The sequence below is a fragment of the Zea mays genome, chromosome 4 (genome assembly GCF_902167145.1).
Source record: "Zea mays cultivar B73 chromosome 4, Zm-B73-REFERENCE-NAM-5.0, whole genome shotgun sequence".
Lineage (NCBI taxonomy): Eukaryota > Viridiplantae > Streptophyta > Magnoliopsida > Poales > Poaceae > Zea > Zea mays.
In genome coordinates, this window is record NC_050099.1 from 250,042,298 (window position 1) to 250,063,213 (window position 20,916).

Consider the following 20,916-nt stretch of genomic DNA (forward strand, 5'->3'; position numbering starts at 1 on the left):
TCACCACGGTGAAGATGAAGCAACGTGGGAGAGAGAAGAAGAGCTTCGCATAGATTTCCCCCACCTTTTTCCCTAGATCTTCCTAAATCTCGAGGACGAGATTCTTTTTAAGGGGGGTAGGATTTGTAATACCCAACTTGTAATTTGTGGAGGATAACCTAAGAGGAGAAAATTGTACACCTTAGTTTACATGAGTGTGTCATCTCTACCTATCAGTCCATGTGAACACACTACTCACACAAACAAACCATTAACAAGAGACACCCAAATAAATTGTGCATCATGCTGGAATTTTTTTGTTGTGAGTGCATTACTTGTGACAACATAAAAATAATGTGACAAGAAATATATTAAAGCCCAAAGTGGAATTTAAGAGTTAAAAGAAATTTTTGAATTTAAGAAAAAGAGAAGAAGGAAACAATACTATGTGAGTGAAATGAGTAATAAAAATATATGTAATAAAATATATTACTTCTATAATGGGATTTGAGTTTGTAAATTTTACCCAAAGGTGAAACTCCTAAAAGGATTCAAAATTCAGAATTTGAAATTGGAAACAAAAATGAAATAAAACAGAAAATAAAAGAAAAAGAGAAAACAACCTTACCTGGGCCGACTGTACCCATTCTGGCCCACCTCCTCTTTCTCCCCCGTGCGGCCCAGATTACTCCACCGCGCGCGCCTGCGCTGCTTCCTGCCGCGCCGCACTCACAGCGCCTTCTCTGGCCGTGGGTCCCACTGGACAGCGACTTTCCCTTCGGCTGCCGATCGCTCAGCCCTCTGGAGCTCGGGCCCGCGCGTCAGCGCGTTCGCCTGCATCGCAACGGAGGGCGAGAATTCCGCCGCCATGACCGGGAACGTGGCTCAGCTCCGTTCCCCTCCTTTGACCCGGAACTGGGAGGATAAATGGGAGCCTGGGAACCGCCCTGTTAACCCACAGCCGACATGCCGCAATCCCGGTGAAGTCGCCTACCGCGCTATGCTCCAGAGCGAGAAATCCCCGCTGGACGAGCCACCTTCGTAATTCCGCCGCTACCGCCAGTAAAACCTTGGGCAAAGGAGTCGGAAAGGTGCGCAGGTTGGGGAATTGCCGGTTCATCGCTTGTGCGGCTCTGGGGCGGGCCACTTCTCTGCAATCGTTCATCGGAACGCCGCTCGATCTCAGGATCCGCCACACGCCGCAGCTGCCGTCACCGTGTCGTGATCACTGGTATGGCCCCCCTGTGTATTTGTCGTATTCCATTATGCGTTTAGCACGTTTCGATTTGGTCGTTGGGCGTTTGGTGCGACGATGGCCTTAGCTCGGGTAGAACTCCACCGCGGTGGTCGTTTCCCCCGCCGGCCGTGGCCTGGAGGTAGGAGAAGCTCTCTGGGCCGTGGGTTGGCCGATGAACGGATGAGATTTGATCGTGTTCGATGGTGATCCAGTGCGTCCGCTCGAGATTGTGCGGCTGTGAATTGAGTTGGTTCCATAAAATCGGGACGGTAGGATAGGGATCTAACGGCCCGGATGGCATTCCAGTTCAAGCGGGGAAGATTTAATCTGTACCCTTGTTTCCTGATCGGATGGCTAGTACTCGTCCGTACCCCTTCGTGGTATATCTGTTGCAAAAGAGCCCCTGCAGTTTTAAGCAATAAACCCGTCGTCCGCGTGCACTATTCTTTGTGTCTTAGAAAACTTACACCGAGACCCCTGCACTTTTCAGTAAATGAGGCCTAATCCAGAGTATTATAAAACCCGAGAAAATAATTTATAAATGGGTTTTTAATAGGAAAATAATTACTAGAACTTTAATAAATCATAGAAAATTCATATGAACTCCAAATTAACCCATTCCAGTTTCTAAAATTTTGTAATATTATTCTCTACCACTTAGAGCCTCTGTTTTATCATGACAACAGTAAGAAAATTAATCTCACACTTAATCCTATTTTAAACACATAAAACCTTTGAAAATCCATAACTTAAAATCTATAACTCGAAAAATTGTGATTCTTGTTCCTAGGATTTTATTTTAATGTGTAGAATATTACTGTGTATTTTGTTTACATGTTTGGTGTAATGTTAATTTCTCTATATGCACTGTGCTTGTTTGTATTGTGGCGAGTAGAAGAGCACGTGACTGAGGATCCTGGTGAGCAGCAGGTTGAAGTAGCTGAGCAGGAGCTCATTGAAGGCAAGTTGTGCCCTTGATTCACTTTTGTTACCCAATAATGTTCTTTATAATCATCTACCATGCATAGGTTAATTTTGATGGGACCCGATAGGTCACCCTAGATTGTTTATCTCATTACCTTGTTTACCCCTGAATCACTTGGGTAGTTTTGCTATTGCTTTACATGGTTTTGGGATAATCATTTATTATATCTATGTTTCAATTCTTTTGTTATTCTATTTATGTTCATGTCAAGATCATTAATGTTAATTGGAACATAGAGCTTAACTTGAGAAACACGTGCCACCACAAGGGTTTATGGACGCCCTTGGCTGATTAATTAGGAAAGCTAGTGGAAGACTACCTTACCCGAAAGGGGCAAGGGCAGTAGGGGAGTTGCATGCAAGGAGGTTCTCAGGTTGATTTAGCTGCGATGGCGGTCGGACGGGGGATTCTTGCAAGTGCTCTTCCCATAAACTGTAGCGGGTTTTCGGAAGCTAGTGGAACTTTGTAAAGGCCTCGTAGTGGATCCCTAGCCATTCACCTCGGTAGTGTCTAAGGGCCTAGCTAACCCTGGCGACATGGGATACACGACTTGTGGGTAAAGGGTACAACCTCTGCAGAGTGTAAAACTGGTATACTAGCCGAGCTCACGGTCATGAGCAGCTCAGGACTCTCTGATGATTAAATTATGGAACTTAAATTCAATTTTGTCATTTGCATATGCATGGGTTTATTATTAATTTTGTTCTATTATTTTATTTAAGGTTTGGTATTTACTTACACTTAGTAACTGCTAATAAAAGTTTGACCAACATTAAAAGCAATGCTCAGCTTTAACCATTCTCTTTGATAAGCCTTACACTCCATGAGCTCCCACCTTTGGTGAGTTCATGTCACATTATTCCCCACAACTTGTTGAGCGATGATCATGTGTGAGCTCACCCTTGCTGTCTCACACCCCCCCCCCACAGGAGAAGAGCACGTGGTTCAGGAGGAGCCACAAGGCGAGGAGTATGATCTGATCTAGGTGGCGTTTCTCAGTTGACATTGGCGCCGACGATCCTTAGTTCGTTTTATCTTTATTATTTTATTTTGTAATAAGTCTTCTGCTATGTAATAAATACTCTGATGTTTTATGACATTTATCTCTATACACTCTGTTATTATATATGTTGTCTTCTTGGCGCATGTATGAGATGCACCTGGCTTTGTTCCTTAAAGCCGGGTGTGACAAGGCGCCACTTCCAAAACGTGGACATGCCATGTCATCACCCGACTGTTATCTCTAAAACGCGGGCGTGCCACATCATCACTCGGCCGTTATTTCCAAAACAGCCGACGCGGCCCATTCTAACTCAGCGGTTATTTCTAAAAACGCTGACGTTACCAGACTTCACCCGGCCATTGTTTCCAAAGCGGCTGACGTGGTCCGCTACCACTCGGCTGTTAGCTCTAAAACGCCGACGTCACCATCAGTCACTCGGTTGTTACCTCTAAAACGCCGACGTCGCCATCAGTCACTCGGCGGTTACCTCTGAAACGCCGACGTCACCATCAGTCACTCGGTTGTTACCTCTAAAACACCGACATCACCAGTAACCGCTCGGTCGTTAATTCTAAAAACACCGATGTGGCCCCGCCATCACTCGGATGTTACTTCAAAAGCGCCAACGTCGCCAATGATAACTCGGCCGTCACCCCTAAAGCGACAATATGACTCCAAGTGACTCGGCCGCTACCTCCGAAACACCGACATCACAAATAAAGCAATCGGAAGCATGGTTCGATGACTCCAAGTTACTACTCAAGCGTGGCAGACAGAAAACATCATTGACAATAAATATTGCAACGATCGGCGACTGACCAGGAGGCAAAATAATTAACACATGAGGAGACGAAATCATTCTTCATAAAGGGAAGCATTACAGAACTTACAAATCAACTCATTATGAGTTGATGCTTTCCCTACTACTACTACATTACATTTCACTACTCTATACTACTAACTACTACTACATTATTTCACTAATACTATTTCTACTACTAAACTATACTAACATCTAAAAACAGTGGTGTCTAGCCACTGGCCTTGTTGCTGCCCTTGCTGCTGCCCCTGCTGCCATCGCCACCGTCGCCGCTGCCACCCCTGCCGCTGCCGTCACCGCCCCTGCCGCTGTCGCCGCCGCCGTCACCGTCGCCTCCGTCGTCGTCGCCGTCACCGCCTTCGCCGCCGCTGCCCTCCTCGGACGAGTCCGAGGAGTCCTCCTCGTCCGAGGAGTACTCCGACTCATCCGAGCCCGCGAGCCCGGCGCGCTCGACGGCCCGGATGTAGGTCCAGACCTCCACGGCAATCCCCTGGGAGTCGTCTGAATCATCAAACGACGCCGGGGGAGAGGCAGGGGCCGGAGATCCCTCGGACTCGGAGGAGAACTCCTCCTCCGAGTACTCCGAGTCACCGAAGTCCTCCGAGGGAGGAGTCGGCTCGCGTTTGCGCTTGTCACCAGAACGAGGCGAAGAACCGCTACCTTTCTTGCTCTTGCCCAAGGTGGTAATGGAGGGAAGAAGAGGAGAGTAAGCAGCAGTAGGAGATGTGAAAATGCCGAAGAAGCAAGAGCACTATTTATAGAAGAAGAAGGCAACCGCTCACCTCCTACCACGGCCACTGAACAGTCGCAAAAATTCAATATGAAATTCAAACCGTCTGAAGACACGTCAGGCGGCTGATGCCGTTTCACGTAACACGACATCCATTGGGACTCCAGTCAACTGCGCGGGCGACATGATTACACCCGCGGTCACATCAAGTTACTACTCAGAAGCAGTTTGCTAAACGCTCAGCGTACCAAGCCGTCCCTTGCCTACACCCATTGGGGGGGACACCCAGGAATTATCAGTATATTTTCAAAACAGTCACATCCATACAGTATATGCAATGAATACTTCAAGACAGAAGAAAGATATCAGCAAGGATCAAAGGAAAGCTAAATATAGCCAGTGAGGTGCAAGTCCAATCGACAGAAGCATCAAAGCATGAAGTGACATGAAGACTAGCCAAGGGCCACCTATCGAACGTCCAATCAGTCGCAGATCAAATAAATTGCGAGGCCTAGCAAGATATGGGCAGATCACATACTCGGCCTCAAAAGACAAAAATGTACGCTGACCTCTAAAGCGTAGTATTGATAATATAATGCTGATCTCCAAGGCATTCGGTAAGGGGGAAGGATGATTCCCGGAAAAAAGGCGTGAAATGAAGATCTTCGAGTGGATTATTTTCAAAAATCCACTCGAAGCTTGGAGGCTACACCTAGGGGTGAAAACGGTCGGAAACGATCGGAAAACACTAAAACCGTTATCGTTTTCATATTTTTTATCGGAAACGAAATCGGAAACGGTAACTTCGGAAATGGAAACGATATCGGTATTTCGGAAACATCGGAATCGAAAGTTCGGTACGAAAAATACATCGGTACCGGTCGGAACCTTAATTACAATCGGTAACCATATAAATATGAAAATATCTCAATATAACAAGTTCACAATACAACAAAGTTTACAAATATCACAAAGACCACAAATTCACAATTCACAGTATAACAAGTTGAACACAAAGATCACAAGTTCACAATATAACAGGTTGATCACAAAGATCACAAGTTCACAATATTACAAATTGATCACAACTAATGACTAATTAAATTGTAAATAAATATAAGGTACTACTATATAACCTTTTCTTGCTCCAGCTATCCAATCTTTGGTGCAGACCAGTGCTTCTACCATGGTAGGGTCAAGGCGAGTACAAAATGGATCAAGTACACGACCACCTGCCATCATTGGTTGAACAGTCTGCTCCTCTAAAATTAGATATAAAAACACTGAAAAATACATATAAACTAATATGTCACCTGTATGCAATATAATCTATAACTTGCAATTATATACAAGTCGAGCTTTTGGGGCACCAGCCATCGGCAGAGGTCGTCTGTGTCTACCAGTCTTTGTGTGTACCTCCAAGGACAAGATCACAAGACTACAACCTACAGGATGGTGTCGTGTGCCCTCTATTTATATACAAGTAATCATGTAGCAGGGTGGTGACGAATAATAGTAAAATACTAAACTCTGAAGGCCTGGTCGGGTGAATTTCTTTGGCCACCCGTGATTAGTGGACTCGCTCTAGTCTTTACATTGTCTCATAATTAAACTCCATGCCATAGTGGCATAGTGTGTAGTGAGTTCGTTTTGCTGTTGATCAGATCACGGGAGCTAAAGCCAGTGATGGATTTGACAACATGACGTGCGTGAGAAGAGAACGATAGTGATTCAGCCATGGAGACATGGAGGAGGACCGGATGAGGGAGAACCAAACCTGGGAATGGTCGATGGGAGCATCCACTGAGCTGCGCCGCCGGCGTTCCAGCTGCAGTCGCCGCCGCCGGACACGAACCCTAGCAAGCTAGTACCCGTTCCATCCTCCAGGCTTCCAGGTTTAAGTTCTGGGCTTCTGTCTGTCTCACGGCTTCACGCGACAAGGACTCAAAGAGTCTAGGTTCCAGCAAGGCAGCAAGCCTGCCTCACGTGCGCACCGGCCACGACAAGGCCCATGGGCTTCCCTGTCTCTCTGAGATGTCACGGACTCACAGCTGGGCTGCAACTGCAAATATGTGGGCTTGGATTGTATTTTATTTTCGGAAATTCCGAGATTTGAATCCGGTAAAATTCCGACTGAAAGCGGTAACCGATGAAAACGGTCGGTAAAACGCCGCACCGATTCCGATATCGATTCCGAATCAAAATTCCGACAACCGATACCGTTTCCGAAAAATACCGAAACCGATGAATCCGGTCAAAAAAATCCGGAAACGGTTTCCGAAATTCCGAAAAATTCCGAAACCGTTTTCAACCCTAGCTACACCCATTGGGTGCACCTCCGAATCATCATCCCCGAAGAAGCAACATGATGACCTCTAAAGCTTAAGGCGAGATCAAGATAAGGCTGAACTCTGAAAAAGCACAAATGGAATATAAAAATGATTTCTGATAATACTTGAAGTGAAGACCTTCGAGTGGATTATCTGCAACAATCCACTCGAAGCTCGGGGGCTACACCCATTGGGTGCACCTTCGGTGCCCCCAACTAATTTCGAAGTCCTGCGATACAAAATGCTGACCTCCGAAGCAAGAGTCTGAGATCGAACACCGAACTTCGAGTAATAAAAGCAGAAGAAGGCAGTGAAAAATTGTTTTTACCGGACCACTCAGAGTTCAGAAGCGTTGGCCTGGCAAGCTTATCTTGTTTTTACCGGACCACTCAGAGTTCAGAAGCGTTGGCCCGGCAAGCTTATCTCCTAAGCATTTCTTGTTAAAATCAAAAGACTACAAGCTGGACCTAGGATCCTTGGGCCGTTTATTTCAAAATCGACCCAAAGATTGGGGGCTTGTGGGGGACAGATATCCCCCGGGTCCACCAGAAGGATAAAAGACCTCACGAAAGGCCCATGGGCCCCATAAATCGTAAGGTCATCCCCCTTGTGGGCCTAGGAGGGACGACCAGTAAAGTGGATCGACATAAGGCCAGATCAGCGCAAGCCCAGACGCCCTGATGACTTCAAGCAGTAGTTACAACAGTAACCCGACCTTCCCGCGCAGGAGCCCCGTACAACGGAACCAAGCGAGGATGGGTCGGCGGAACTATAGGAAGATAGACTCAGTCGGTTCACTATTTCTTAGGTGCACGTCGTTATCATATCTGCGTGTACTGCCCCACGGTCGAGTATATAAGGCCTAGGGGGCACCCCTTCAGAACACATGCTCATTACTTAGCCATCCACCCAGCTCTCTACGTTCTCAACACTAGAGAGCTCTCTTGTAACCCACCGCATAAAGCACTCTCACCAGGACGTAGGGTGTTACGCATCTCAAAGCGGCCCGAACCTGTAAACCACTGTCCACTGCTTCTCGTGCGTCCAGCACGAACCATCGAGCTACAGTCGATAACGTCGTCCTACTCCTAAAAGCACCTTGAGGGGCAACCCCGGGTGCGCGGTCGGACCCAAAACACCGACATCGTCATGGATAAGCTTTGCCTCAGGCAGACTAATACCAGAATAAGATAACACGCAATTGGAGTGGAGAGATGGCGAGAGTAGCATCCGTGGCAAGAGGCTGGACGGTGGTGTATCTGTGCTCTCGGTTGGCGTGAACCTAATCTGGTCTTAATAACCCCGGTGGCGAGTTGACATATGCAAGGGTTAAGTGCTACATATGTCGTGTGATTGGAGATCCTCAGCTGAGTATAATCGATTCGGATCGCCGTACCTTCGCGGTTATGAAGACTTGGTCACTGCCCTATACGTAGAAATCCAGTAAAGATGAAGGGTTGTTAAGAAATTGGCTAGTACAGGTCAAGTGATTGAACTAAGGTAGAAAGAACTCTAGTTGCAGGTAATTATACTTACCTTGACAAATAAAACTGGATTTTTAAGGATCCACTTTTAGTAAGCATTTCTGTAAACAGAGTCATTGATTATTGGTAAGCCTTACCTTGACTCCCTTAAAGCAAGCATATCCTTGAGAGTCTTTTACTTTGTCGGGTAAGTCTTGCGAAAGTACACTTCGTACTCAGGGCTTTGTCCCATGTTGTTTTAGGTGAAGAAGCAGCAAACTTTTGCTACTTCTGTCCGAAGGTGGTACCGAAGGAAGAACACCAAGACTAGACCTGTGGGAGGGAAGGCCCTCCGTTAAAAACTTTTACTGTCTTTTTAGGGAGGAGTTTTTGCCTCCCATGGTTTGCAATAATAATAATACTCTGCACTCGTATATTATATTCTCGTATGTAAATATTTAACTCTGCCTTATTTTTCAATAAAAGTAAGTTATTGTAACCGCTTCCGCATTCTTGTTTCTCCGATGAATTGTAATGTCTGCGTGACGGGTAAAACGCTCTTGGGAAGGTAAGGAAAGTAGATACCGAACTTGTCAAGTGATTCAGGAACACCTGCAGGGGTTGTCTGAGGTCCGTTGGACAAGGACAACTGTAGGTGGGCCTAATAACTTGGGAGGTTCTGTCACACAATACACATTTGCACAAAACTAAGGCTAATATATCATTCATTGCTTCCAAAAAATGTGTTAGGTGCTCGAGTAAGGTCAAAGGCCATGACACGAAACTCGAAGTGCCCCATATGTGTCTGAAATGTCGTCTTAGCTTCCTCCCTGGCAATAGACGGATATGATGATCTCCATCTTTTAAGTCAAGTTTACTAAACCACTTAGCTTGGGCCAATTCATCCATGAGCTGGTCGAATACCGGCACTTGGTACTTGCTCTTGACTGTTATGGCGTTCAAATAGCGGTAGTACACGCAGAAGCACCAGGTTTGGTCTTTTTTCTTGACCAACAATACTGGAGACACGAACATACTATGACTGTTGTCGCAGCGTCCGACGAACTTCTCGGACAGTCGTGCTTCCATTAGACGCAATTCTTTGAGCACCTGGCGGTTGCTCGCTTCAGTGTACTCTATAGCGATTGTGCGCGGACGCCGTGGACAGTTGCTGATGGGATCCAACTTGTCTGACCTCTGATACCAGATTGTTAGCGCTCCATGGAAGATAGGGATAGGAGAGCAGGGGAGATCGGCGTGCGGAAGAAGATAGGGAAGGGGGCGGCTATAGCTGCCGTAGTGTTTGTTTACTGGTTTCTCGATACCCTCCTTCCAGAGATAGGGAAGCATATAAGCTCCACGGCCCAGTTAAACGACCCATTTAGGCCCATATATACACTCCACTCTCACGTTGTTCCGCTTCTGTCGACGTGGCCGTGTCTGGACAGCTACTCCCTCCTGTTGCTTCTTCGTAGTGAACGTGTCACCTTCGCTGGTCTGTTCTTCATCATCACCTCTGGTAGGATGGTCGACCAGGAAGACCAAGAGCAAGAGGACATCGCGGCCGAGGAGGCGGTGTGCCGCATCTGCATGGTAGCCCTGCGTAGAGTCACTCCAGCTATACATCCAGTCTCCATGTATTGTATACTGATGAAAGAAAGTAAAGACAGCAAAACAGACGCATAAAAGGAATAATGGAATTTGATTTTATTTGATTAGTTGCTGATTTCATTCCTCTCTCTAAGCAGTAAGCACTCATCTCTGCTGCTCCTCCCTCAGGCCAACACTGCACTCGCATCCACCAAGATCGATCTACTTGTATTGAGATGGAAACTTTCACCCTGATCCACTCCAACACACATCCAACCCTGAGCTCTTTACAGTTCGTCCTTTGAGTTCGTACCAGAGCTCTTCACACCCTCCGCCCGAGTGCTCTCGGTTCTCGACTCCTGGCGCTTCAACTTGAAAGGGATGCTAGCATGTTTCTTGATGAACTTGTACAGATCTACCACTGTCCGCTCCCCCTCAAAAGTGATCTGAAAAAGGTATAAGCAAAAACAAACCAACAACACATTGAATCAGCAGACACCTTCCCAAACGTTGCCTGCTCAACTAATACCTGGCCACAAATTGGCTTTTATCAGCTAAGCTCGACAATTAATAAACTCCTTTACTGGCTATATATGTGTTTCGTGGCCATTTCAGCTCCTCCTCTTTGGATCTTAATGCCTTATAGACACCACACATCCACAAGTAAAAACATTTAGTTATAATCACTTACTGGCTCAAAGCTTTTCTTCCCAGCTGGATAGAAGAGAATCGTCGGGTATCCGTCAGACTGTAACAGGAACCCAAGTCTCAGTTTTTGTATCATTCAAATATGGCAGTAAAATTGAACATAACACATATAGGTAAACAGATAGATGCTGTTTGGTTCATGAATTATAACGTAAATGGCAATGGAGTAACAACAGTAATAAGTTTGAATAGACCGGTATCTATTTTTAGTGTGGTATAAACAAACATGATTTAACGTTATGGTTTACTCATCACGTTACCATTATATGGACCAAACATCACCTTAATCAAATTGCCCATGCATAGAAAATCCAAGAAGACAATGTCTACAATAAGAGCTACACTTAAAGCTGTTGGAAATAATCAAGGTTCAGCTAGTATCTAAGCTCATTGCTATTAGTGCTAGTTAGGTTCCAGCTTGTAGCTAACAACAATCATGGATAGATAGATCATATGAGCCATTGACTGCATTAATTAGGAGGATACCATGGGCAGGTTAATAACACTGTATCAGCTATATATATGTGAGAAAAAGATGAGGGCAGGTGTGGCCGCATCAAACTAAAACTACTAACGTTGTTTTGTGCATGTGTGTCTACCAGAGAAAAAAGTAGTGCTTGCTTGTGATAAACACTCAAAAGACAGTGATTTCCTACAAAGGCATTACTTGGGAAGTTAGCATTTACCAAAAGTACTGATTTGCATGTAGTACCATACTACCACGGCACAGAGGTTGGAAGTAAATACACTGTAGCATGCATACAGCAGCAGACCAGGAACATATCCATATTCTTTTGTCCATCATAAGACAATGCAACTTTGAGCAAAAAAGAAAGGAATATGTTATTCACGTGTCATGACTACTAATGGCAGAACCAGAAAACTTCAGACATTGAATAGCCTCCCAAACTTAGTGCTCCCCAAGATGTTGTTTTTTCAATACTAGCTTTAGAATCCATGCTGCACATCTCTAGCATTACATTACATTTTTTATAATTCCTAGTGACATAAGTTAAAGAAACATAAAGATCAAAATAACATCTGAGATACCATAATAAAGTTTTAAAAATAATAAATATAAAAGAAAACAAGGCAGCAAAACATTTTCAAGAAAATGGATGGTCAGCCAAAACCAACCTTCAAAGGTAGTGATACAAACCTTTGCACGTGGATGCTCATTGGTAGTACCATCCATTTTGGCTACCACAAGGGAGTCAACACTACGTAGATGCTTGGCTAGATTGTTGTAAGTAGGTTCCAGCGATTGACAATGACCACACCATGGTGCATATATCTTCATCCAAAATGTCATGCCATTATTACCAACAAAAATGTCCTATTTTCATAAAGAGACAAATGCATGCCCCCCTCCCCCCTCACACACACACACACCACCACCACCTCAAGGCTTAAATCTCAGTTTGCTATCCTTTTGTCACTTTGAAACATTGCCCCTGCTGTTCCTGAAATTTTGCACCATTGCCCCTAGTTTGTAAGCAGCGACAATGGTGAAAACATATTGGGAACAGCTGGGGGGTAGTGGTGCAAAGTGAAAGAAAAAAAGGAGGGAAAACTAGCCCTGTGGGGGCAACCATGCCGATGTCATACCTCAAGAAGTACATCTTTTGTTTCATCAAAAACTATTAGATCCAGATTCTTCCCAACAACAATTTTCACATCCCCATCATTCTGTGTGGAAACACAAGTACAATGTCTCAGTAATGTAAACTGAGTGAAGAATGGGCTAATATCAGATAACTTTGATGAGTTGAGACTCACAGATTCAGGCACTGGTTCCGATTTGTAGAATGGTGTAAGCTTGTCTTCCAAGAAACCTTCAGCGAAGTCCTGTCAAGAGCATTGTAGGTATTAAACAGATGATGTTTCGTAAAGAAATATCACCAGCTCCCTAGTCCCTCCTCCCTAGCAATAGCATAATCCCACATCAGCAGTGACGAAATACTGAAATGTTGCCAGATTGCCCATGTAAGAAATAGAGAGCACAGTACATTAGGTCTCCGATGAATTACCTATAGCACACTCTTCAAAATCAATATATGCATATAATAGGGGCATTAAATGCTGCATTCTTATTTAAGTGTATTATAGACTAGCATATGCAAAACGATGACAAGGACCCTATATGGCCAGCTGAGCTGGCTTTGTTGGGGCGCTCTAAGAATATTTGCACTTAACAAGTTTTGGGACCAAATCTGCATTTACGGTGCTTAGGGGGCCTTGACATGACACCGCTAATGCATTATAATCAACATAAGAACACATGGACATAAATCCTAAGTCAAGTAATGGTTAGTGAAACACACAAATCAGCTTGAAATTAGCAGCACGATGAACACTCACTGTTAACCATTAGCAATAGTCCACTAGTTCTTATTTTTCATACAGTGCATAATATATTTCAGCAATTACCTTTATAGCTTCAAGTGACACCTCACCATCAAGAAAAAATTTCCTAGCATCTTCATTACCAGTGTAAGCAAGAACCTGCAGAGGAATGCAATTGGAATTTACAAAATGATAATAATATAAAGACATGAAACCAGGTCAATGATGTAAGAGGAAAAAGGTATTACTGTGGTCTCTTGTCCAGTAATACCAAAGTAGTCGGCAACTGGTTCACCAACTTCCTCACTGTCTCGTTCCACAAAGACAAATAATAACTGCATATGTGTGAACACACCTCGTCAATGACTAGCGAAACACTCAAACACCAAAAAGTATTAAAAACAAAAAAAGTACAAGGAAAAAAAAACTGATGAGTTGGAAATTAACTTGAACATAGAACATGGAACAAAAGCAAAGGATAAAAGTTCAAACAAAATCTGTGGGTTAACAATGTAAGCGAGGTTAATCGCATGGTATTAGATTGAATGAGCCTCTCAGGCAGTATACAGAGAGTACAAAGACACTATGGCAGTACCAGATTACAACCCTAATTGCCAAACATACTGTAACATCCCCCCACAAACATAACGGGGCCATCATAAATGGACAGACTGAGGTTAACAGCGTGAGATTAGATTGATTGAACCTCCCGGGCGGTATATATAGAGTATAGAAACTTAGGGGGCAAGTTGCATCCCTAGATACATTTATGACAATACCGGATTGCAATCCCTAGATTACCTTTCCCTTAAATGGTTTTGCTGCTTCCTTAAAGATGGGCAGAAATTTGGTGGACTCGCTTGCAACAGCAAATAGTAAAATCTGACTTGCAAAACAAACGGTTATCAGTAAAGGAACAGTATATGGAGAAAACAGTGTTGGAATGAAGAAAAGAGATCCAATTGTAGGCAACATGACATGCCTGCTTCTTGATTGGATTGCCAAAAATAGAAGGGGAAGTTTCTTGAGTTAGTGTGGTCACCAAAGGAAGCTTGTTAGCAGACACAAAACCAGCAATGGCTGATGCTTTAAACTCCCCATCTGCATCATACACATTGGATTATATCTGTTAATAGGTGCACAGAACGTTGAAAATAAGGCTGGTAGAGAAATCTAAAATAAGTTAGAGATGAAGGCACCTACCATAGAAGGTCAACTTCTCCTCCTCTTTCTTCAGCAGCACTACGGATGGACGCTTCGCTGCTGCATCGATATGGAAAAGCTTAGCAACATCAGGAGTCGAAGTCTGATAAAAGTTGATGCTATCTTCCAGCCTCGAAGCAGCAGCAAGCTCATCACTGTGAGCACCCTATATATATAGCATTTGAAAAGAAAGAAGCTCCCATAATTAGAAAAAGGGTCCAAGGTCTCAACATACAAGTAATCACCTACTAACCACTTTTGCTGTTGTGATCTACTTTCAGCCATTAACATTGGTCCTCAGGACATGGAAGTAGAACATTTATCATTACTTGCAGGTTATATTATTGAACTGTGATAAAAAAAAAACCAGTATATATAAGAAGCAGGCTTGGTTCCTTCCTCATAGAAAAATCCTACAGTAGCTGTTGTGCCCTTTCAGGTTTAAGTATGTGTTGTATGGATATTATCAGCTAAACTGAAGATTAATTGGATTTGGAAGGTGTTTAGTGCCTGTCAAAGTGTAGGAACTAGGAAGTAAAATGTAAAAAAGAGGGAAGGGTAACGGATCGTTCATACGGATAGTGTGTCGAGGAAGGCAAGGACGGCTTTGTCATCTCCGGTGAGTATGCTCTGGGCCTCGTCGACGCTGGTGACATTTTGCACGGCTGGGCCGAGCTTCTTGTTGATCCAGTCGACGATGGCTTCCTTGGTCCTGGCTCCGTTATAGCCTCTGGGGACGCCATCGATGAAGAAGAGGATGGTGGGGAAGCCCTGGACGTCGTACTTCTGGGCGAGGTCGGTTTCCTCGGTGGCGTCGACCTTGGCAAGGGCGAGGTGGGCCTGGTGGTGGTGAGCGGCGAGATGCGCGGCGGCGGCGGCGTAATCCGGGGCGAGCTCCTGGCAGTGGCCACACCAAGGTGCGTAGAACTCAACCATAACATGGTGGCTGGAGGCGAGGAAGGAGGAAAAGTTTGCGGCGGCGAGGACCACGACGTGGGTCTCGTCGATCTCCGGCTGGTGGCCTGTGAGGTCCTGGTCCTGATCTTGGAAGAGAAGGTCGTCGTCGTCGTAGTCTCCCTCAGGCCACCCGTCGGGATCGTTGGTGGGGATGTCGTCGGAGTTGTCAATAAGATACTGGAGGTCGTCCACCACCTCCTCATCCATGTTGCTTCCGGCGGCTGCGGCTATGGTGGCGAGGAGGAGGAGCAGGAGGACGACGGGAAAAGATGGAGGGGACATTGTTGTTGATCCCATTCCCTCTCACGGTCTCACCTGATGATGTGCTGCAGCCGTCCAGCGAGAGGAATTGGATGCGCGGGCAGCTGGTGAGATGAGATCCGTGCTGGGCAGTGGACTGAGCAGTGGGCAGGCCATCTTCTCCGGCGGCGTCCGAGTATATCAGTCAGTCAACTCCTCATGTCTGTCACGTGACTTCCCTTCCCTTTCGTGGACCTGGCTTCCTTTTCATGGGCCTGGCCTTCAGGAGGCAAGCAAGCAAGCCATTCCCAGCCCATACCACCCACCTAGGAGCGGCCCATCCTGGTGTGTCGCGGCCTTGCGGGGGAAGCGTAGAAGGCACTAGAAGTAGAAGGTAGCAGCAGCCGCCACCGCCAGCGAATCACGTGACTTCCCCTCCCCTTCTCCCCTCTCCACTCCATCGTCAAGGAAGGAACACGGCCCTAACTAAACCCTAGCTAAGGGAAGGGAAACAAGACCATGGATGCCTCCAAGCTCCGCGAGCTTCGCGACTTCGTCGAGGCGTGCAAGAAGAATCCTTCGCTCCTCGCCGACCCCAACCTCTCCTTCTTCCGGGATTACCTCCAGAGGTCCATCTCTCACCCCCCCTCCTCGCTATATCTTTCGATTCGCCCCCATCGTCCTTCATTCTTTCTGATCGTAGGAGCCCCCGTTTTTTTGCAGTTTGGGTGCCAAAATTCCCGCCGCCGCCCCCTCTTTCGAAAGTCCCAAGGTAACATTACCCATCCATCTTCTCCTCTATCCACCCCGCGTAAGTATCTGCTCGGATCCTTCTTTTTTTTAAGAGAGAGGGAGGGAGGGAAATAATCTTCTTTGCAAAGCATGTTATATTTTGTATGGCACTTCAAGTGAAATTACTAGGGCGCAGAGAAAAAAATGCTGAATTTCTTTACCCACTCCGTATCATTCACAAGACACTTATGACTTCCTTGTCGTGTGTTGCCCATCCAAGGTTCTTTCTCGAGTCCTTGCTTTTTCATATGCAATTTTGCGCTGCAGAGATCTTCCATGGACGACATTGATGACGACGGTGATGACGACGACGATTTGGATATGAGGGATCCCACTCCTGAGCGAGACGAGCTCGATGAAGAGATTGTTGAGTCTGATCTTGAGCTCGAAGGAGAAATTGTACAGTCTGACCATGATGACCCACCACAGAAGGTAACCACTCTATTCTCTTGCCACTAACATGTCCTCTTTCCCTTCTGTTAGGATCCTAGCGACAAGGTAGATGTGCTGCTAAGGTTTTTTTTGTGCCATGACAGATGGGAAATCCTTCAGTGGAGGTGACTGAGGAAAACCGTGATGCTTCCCAAGAAGCAAAAGGCAAGGCTATGGAAGCAATTTCTGAAGGTACTCTCCATCTTCCCCCTCTCTGGAATCATACTCTTCTGCCCCTTGGCTTATGGCCATCTCGATCATGCACGACTCTTCAATCCGTGTCATTGTGACTCTTGTGATCTCAGGAAAACTTGAAGATGCTATTGAACACCTTACCAACGCAATAGTGCTGAATCCACTCTCAGCAATCATGTATGGTACTAGAGGTAAGAAGCAGCTACTACATGCCAAATGCCACCACTTATGCATGATGAATCACTCATCACAGACACTAATTATGTTGGGTAATTCTTATGTTTATACAGCATCTGTGTTTATAAAAATGAAGAAACCAGCTGCTGCCATTCGTGATGCCAATGCTGCTCTAGAGGTGGTAGCTTTGTGTCATCTTGTATTTCTTGCATTTTCTTTGAGCAAGATGCTATGTTACACATTCGTAGACAATGCCAAGAGGCATTCTTAGACATGTCATTTTGTTTGTTTCTGCCCCCAGATCAACCCAGACTCTGCAAAAGGCTATAAAACTCGTGGAATGGCATATGCCATGCTTGGCAAATGGGAGGAAGCTGCTCATGATCTGCACACAGCATCTAACATGGATTACGACGAGGAGATCAATGCTGTGCTCAAGAAGGTGAATTTCTTGAGAACTAGCTTTATAATTTGCATGGCAAGTTTATTAGCTCATTATCCTGTATTCGGTATTAACTACTCACTATCCTGTATCTGGTAATCTTGCAGGTGGAGCCTAATGCTCACAAGATAGTGGAACATCGCAGGAAGTATGAGAGGTTGAGAAAAGAGAGGGAGGAAAAGAGAGCGCAGCGTGATCGGCTTCGTCAACGTGCAGAGGCGCAGGTAATTCACACTAAGGCACTAAGGCAGGCATCCAGCATTTCCCTCTGGAGGATGCTACTTACGATTACATCTGAACCAAATGGCTTTGTGTTTTATTTTACCAGGCTGCTTACGACAAGGCCAAGAGGAAGGAGCAATCGTCAAGTCGCTCATCAGGAGGTGCATCTCCCAGAGGCTTTCCTGGAGGGATGCCTGGTGGTGGTTTCCCTAGAGGGATGCCCGGTGGAGGTTTCCCCGGGGGTGGCATGCCTGGGGGTTTCCCTGGGGGTGGCATGCCTGGAGGTTTCCCTGGTGGTGTTCCCGGTAATGTTGATATGAGTAAAATCCTGAATGTAAGTGATTAACCAGTTGCTGTCTTCCTTGGTTATGTTCGTTTTTTATCCACTTCTGATACACATGAATCTCCTTTTTGTACAATGATTTGCTTTCTTTGTTTACCAGGACCCTGACCTGATGGCAGCATTCAGTGACCCAGAGGTCATGGCGGCTTTACAAGATGGTATGTTTCTGGTTTCCGCCACAAATCTTGTGATGTTGGTTTACTTTCAAGTTTGTTTTCCTATTTGCTGTGGCGTCTGTTTGCCTTCATCAATTCTGGTGCAGTGCTACAGAGGTTCTTGTTATTTGATTCCCTTAAAGTTAATGTTGTATATACTAGTTGTATATTTAGGCATCAGAATGAATAATGCCGGTGAGGATTGTTAGCAGTGCAATTAAAATGGTTTGGTTATGACTCAAGAAGAGTCTACATGGAAACGGTGCTAGTTAGCGTCATCAACCTGCGTGTGCAATCAATGGTAACTCTTTACAGTCCACGGTGGTTTCTGGTTTGAACGATCCACATACTAGGGTTACAGTCCCATTCAATCACAAGTAGATATAGTTAGCAAAGCTTTTCCCCACGAGACCCTAGCTAACAGTAGTATGTAAAGACATGAAGCTGCGCTGTGCAGGTGCAGCCTGATCTTTCTTGGTTTTAGAATTTACATGCAGATTCAGTGATTTGATCCAGTATGTTAAGACATGAAGTTGTGCTTTGCTACCTGCTTTTTTTTGTCATGGAGTTTTGTTACAGATTCAATGACAGTAATTTGACCGAGTACGTTAAAGACAGAGAGCTGCATCCTATTATACTTGGCTATATAGAATTAATGTACACGCCTGTTGATTTGACCCATTGTTTTAATGCCTGGTTTCAGTGATGAACAATCCTGCCAACTTTGCTAAGCACCAAGCGAATCCTAAGGTGGGCCCTATCATCGCAAAGATGATGGCCAAGTTCAATGGGTCCCAGTGATGGTTATGTCGCAGTCAGGTTTTGTGAGCAGCAAGCAAAGGTTTGTTGGACAGTGAACAGGTGTTCTTTTCGTGCATCTGGTCTGGGAGTGTGTTTAGCTTGTGATGAAGAACATGAGTGTGTGTGTTGGTCGTGGTGCATCTGGAGGTGCGATGAGCATGTGATGAAAAAAAAACCAAACGGCTCTATGGTGATGTATGCAAAAAGTTGCTTTCGAACTTGATTTCTCAATTCACAGATGGTTTGACAGTTTCTTGAATTATAGAATGCTTGTGTGCTGCTAGTTTCCCTACCTGTTATGCTGTATTATCGGAGCTTTGTTTTTCGTGCATTTATATGCTTGGAGAGAACATGGTTGTCGATGCGCATGCAGGTTCGGTGAGTGAGATGTGATTGTAATGGATGGTGTTATTTGTGGTTATTTAGGGTCTGTTTGGTTCAGTTTATGTCTAGCTAGTTTTTTTTGATAATCTGGATTTCCGGAGAAACTGACTGTTGGAATATTGTAGAGCTTACATGGAGAGGACGAAAGTGTATAGTGTTTAGAATTTAGGAAGTGATGGATTTCTTATATCGCGATGACTTGGATGGATTCTATGTCCACGTTGGTTTGGACAATTTTCACCTAAATCTCACGGTCAAAAGCATATTCTGACGGTTAGAATCTGCAGATTCTGATAGCTAGAAATCTGATTTTAAGCTTAGAATCTGCAAATTCTGACAGCTAGCTGAAAGCTGAAACAAACACCCCACTCAGGACGGGAGGAGTTGATGCAGAGAAGTATATTTTTTCATCCTCATGAGTAGAGATGGTAATAGATACCCTAAACTTATATACCTGATAGGTTTACCCAATATAAGGATAGATATGGAATGATTTTTTACCCGTAGATAAGTTAACGATCACGATATTGTACCTATCTGATAGACGGTGTGGGTATAGGTATGTACTACCTATACTTGCGTGTCTATATAAGTATATTTATACGTGTCCATGTTTAATCACATTCGGGGATGGAAATCAAGGTTTGGTCAAAGGATTGGGTAAAATTGCTATATCTCCTGATCATTCCATTTCCAATGTTTTTCTTGTAGATTCTTTAGATTACAACTTGCTTTCAGTTTCGCAATTATGTAAAATGGGTTACAACTGTCTTTTTACGGATACAGGTGTTACTGTCTTTAGAAGAAGTGATGATTCAATAGCATTTAAGAGAGTGTTAGAGGGTCAGCTATACTTAGTAGATTTTGATAGAGCTGAACTCGACACTTGCTTAATTGCTAAGACTAACATGGGCTGGCTCTGGCATCGCCGACTAGCACATGTTGGAATGAAGAACTTTCACAAGCTTCTAAAGGGAGAACACATTTTGGGACTAACAAATGTTCATTTTGAGAAAGACAGAATTTGTAGCGCATGTCAGGCAGGAAAGCAAGTTGGTGTTCATCATCCACACAAGAACATCATGACAACGGAAAGGTCACTCGAGCTCCTACACATGGATCTATTCGGCCCGATTGCTTACATAAGCATCGGCGGGAGTAAGTACTGTCTAGTTATTGTGGATGACTATTCTCGCTTCACTTGGGTGTTCTTTTTGCAGAAAAATCTCATACCCTAGAGACCTTAAAGGGATTCTTGAGACGGGCTCAAAACGAGTTCGGCTTAAGGATCAAGAAAATTAGAAGTGACAACGGGATGGAGTTCAAGAACTCTCAAATTGAAGGCTTCCTTGAGGAGGAGGGCATCAAGCATGAGTTCCCTT

At 44.9% G+C, this 20,916-nt stretch overlaps 2 protein-coding genes and 1 long non-coding RNA gene across 5 annotated transcripts; 1 reads left to right on the top strand and 2 right to left on the bottom strand.

Moving 5' to 3' along the window:
• Window positions 1–5,647: 5,647 nt before the first annotated feature.
• LOC100381388 (uncharacterized) lies at window positions 5,648–6,790 on the bottom strand. The gene is made up of 2 exons (XR_566487.4): window positions 6,532–6,790; window positions 5,648–6,199 (listed from the first exon to the last, which is right to left on the bottom strand). It is a non-coding gene; the product is annotated as an uncharacterized lncRNA (long non-coding RNA).
• A 3,440-nt stretch (window positions 6,791–10,230) lies between these two features.
• Window positions 10,231–15,831, bottom strand: LOC606411 (protein disulfide isomerase 3). Of its 3 annotated transcripts, none has more exons than XR_002268656.3 (11): window positions 14,971–15,831; window positions 14,395–14,560; window positions 14,174–14,292; window positions 13,993–14,073; window positions 13,440–13,526; window positions 13,276–13,350; window positions 12,625–12,693; window positions 12,454–12,534; window positions 11,983–12,139; window positions 10,829–10,885; window positions 10,231–10,583 (listed from the first exon to the last, which is right to left on the bottom strand). XR_002268656.3 is itself a non-coding variant. In NM_001112286.1 (11 exons), exons 1-11 carry the CDS (start codon window positions 15,646–15,648, stop codon window positions 10,425–10,427), a joined length of 1,707 nt encoding a protein of 568 aa, NP_001105756.1. In that variant the 5' UTR covers window positions 15,649–15,736; the 3' UTR covers window positions 10,240–10,424. The 3 variants fall into 3 exon arrangements, 2 of the variants coding, with proteins under 2 accessions (NP_001105756.1, XP_020407351.1); NM_001112286.1 differs by having other exon boundaries at window positions 10,240–10,583; window positions 12,005–12,139; window positions 14,971–15,736; XM_020551762.3 differs by lacking the exon at window positions 10,231–10,583 and adding an exon at window positions 11,532–11,662 and having other exon boundaries at window positions 10,856–10,885.
• Window positions 15,832–15,993: 162 nt separating this feature from the next.
• Window positions 15,994–19,568, top strand: LOC100283738 (hsc70-interacting protein). Its single transcript, NM_001156637.2, has 11 exons — window positions 15,994–16,220; window positions 16,315–16,363; window positions 16,651–16,815; window positions 16,920–17,007; window positions 17,121–17,201; window positions 17,301–17,365; window positions 17,489–17,629; window positions 17,737–17,853; window positions 17,958–18,185; window positions 18,295–18,352; window positions 19,053–19,568. Exons 1-11 carry the CDS (start codon window positions 16,111–16,113, stop codon window positions 19,148–19,150), a joined length of 1,200 nt encoding a protein of 399 aa, NP_001150109.1. The 5' UTR covers window positions 15,994–16,110; the 3' UTR covers window positions 19,151–19,568.
• Window positions 19,569–20,916: the final 1,348 nt, after the last annotated feature.

Bases quoted from the DNA above. Each gene is read 5' to 3' on its own strand.
- LOC100283738 (NM_001156637.2), top strand. From the start codon at position 16,111: ATGGATGCCTCCAAGCTCCGCGAGCTTCGCGACTTCGTCGAGGCGTGC. The intron at 17,854-17,957 runs GTAATTCACACT...TTATTTTACCAG, and splicing joins GTCAACGTGCAGAGGCGCAG to GCTGCTTACGACAAGGCCAA. The intron at 18,353-19,052 runs GTATGTTTCTGG...GCCTGGTTTCAG, and splicing joins CATGGCGGCTTTACAAGATG to TGATGAACAATCCTGCCAAC.
- LOC606411 (NM_001112286.1), bottom strand. From the start codon at position 15,648: ATGGGATCAACAACAATGTCCCCTCCATCTTTTCCCGTCGTCCTCCTG. The intron at 12,535-12,624 runs GTGAGTCTCAAC...GTTTCCACACAG, and splicing joins CGGAACCAGTGCCTGAATCT to AATGATGGGGATGTGAAAAT. The intron at 10,584-10,828 runs GTAAGTGATTAT...TACCTTTTTCAG, and splicing joins GGAAGAAAAGCTTTGAGCCA to ATCACTTTTGAGGGGGAGCG.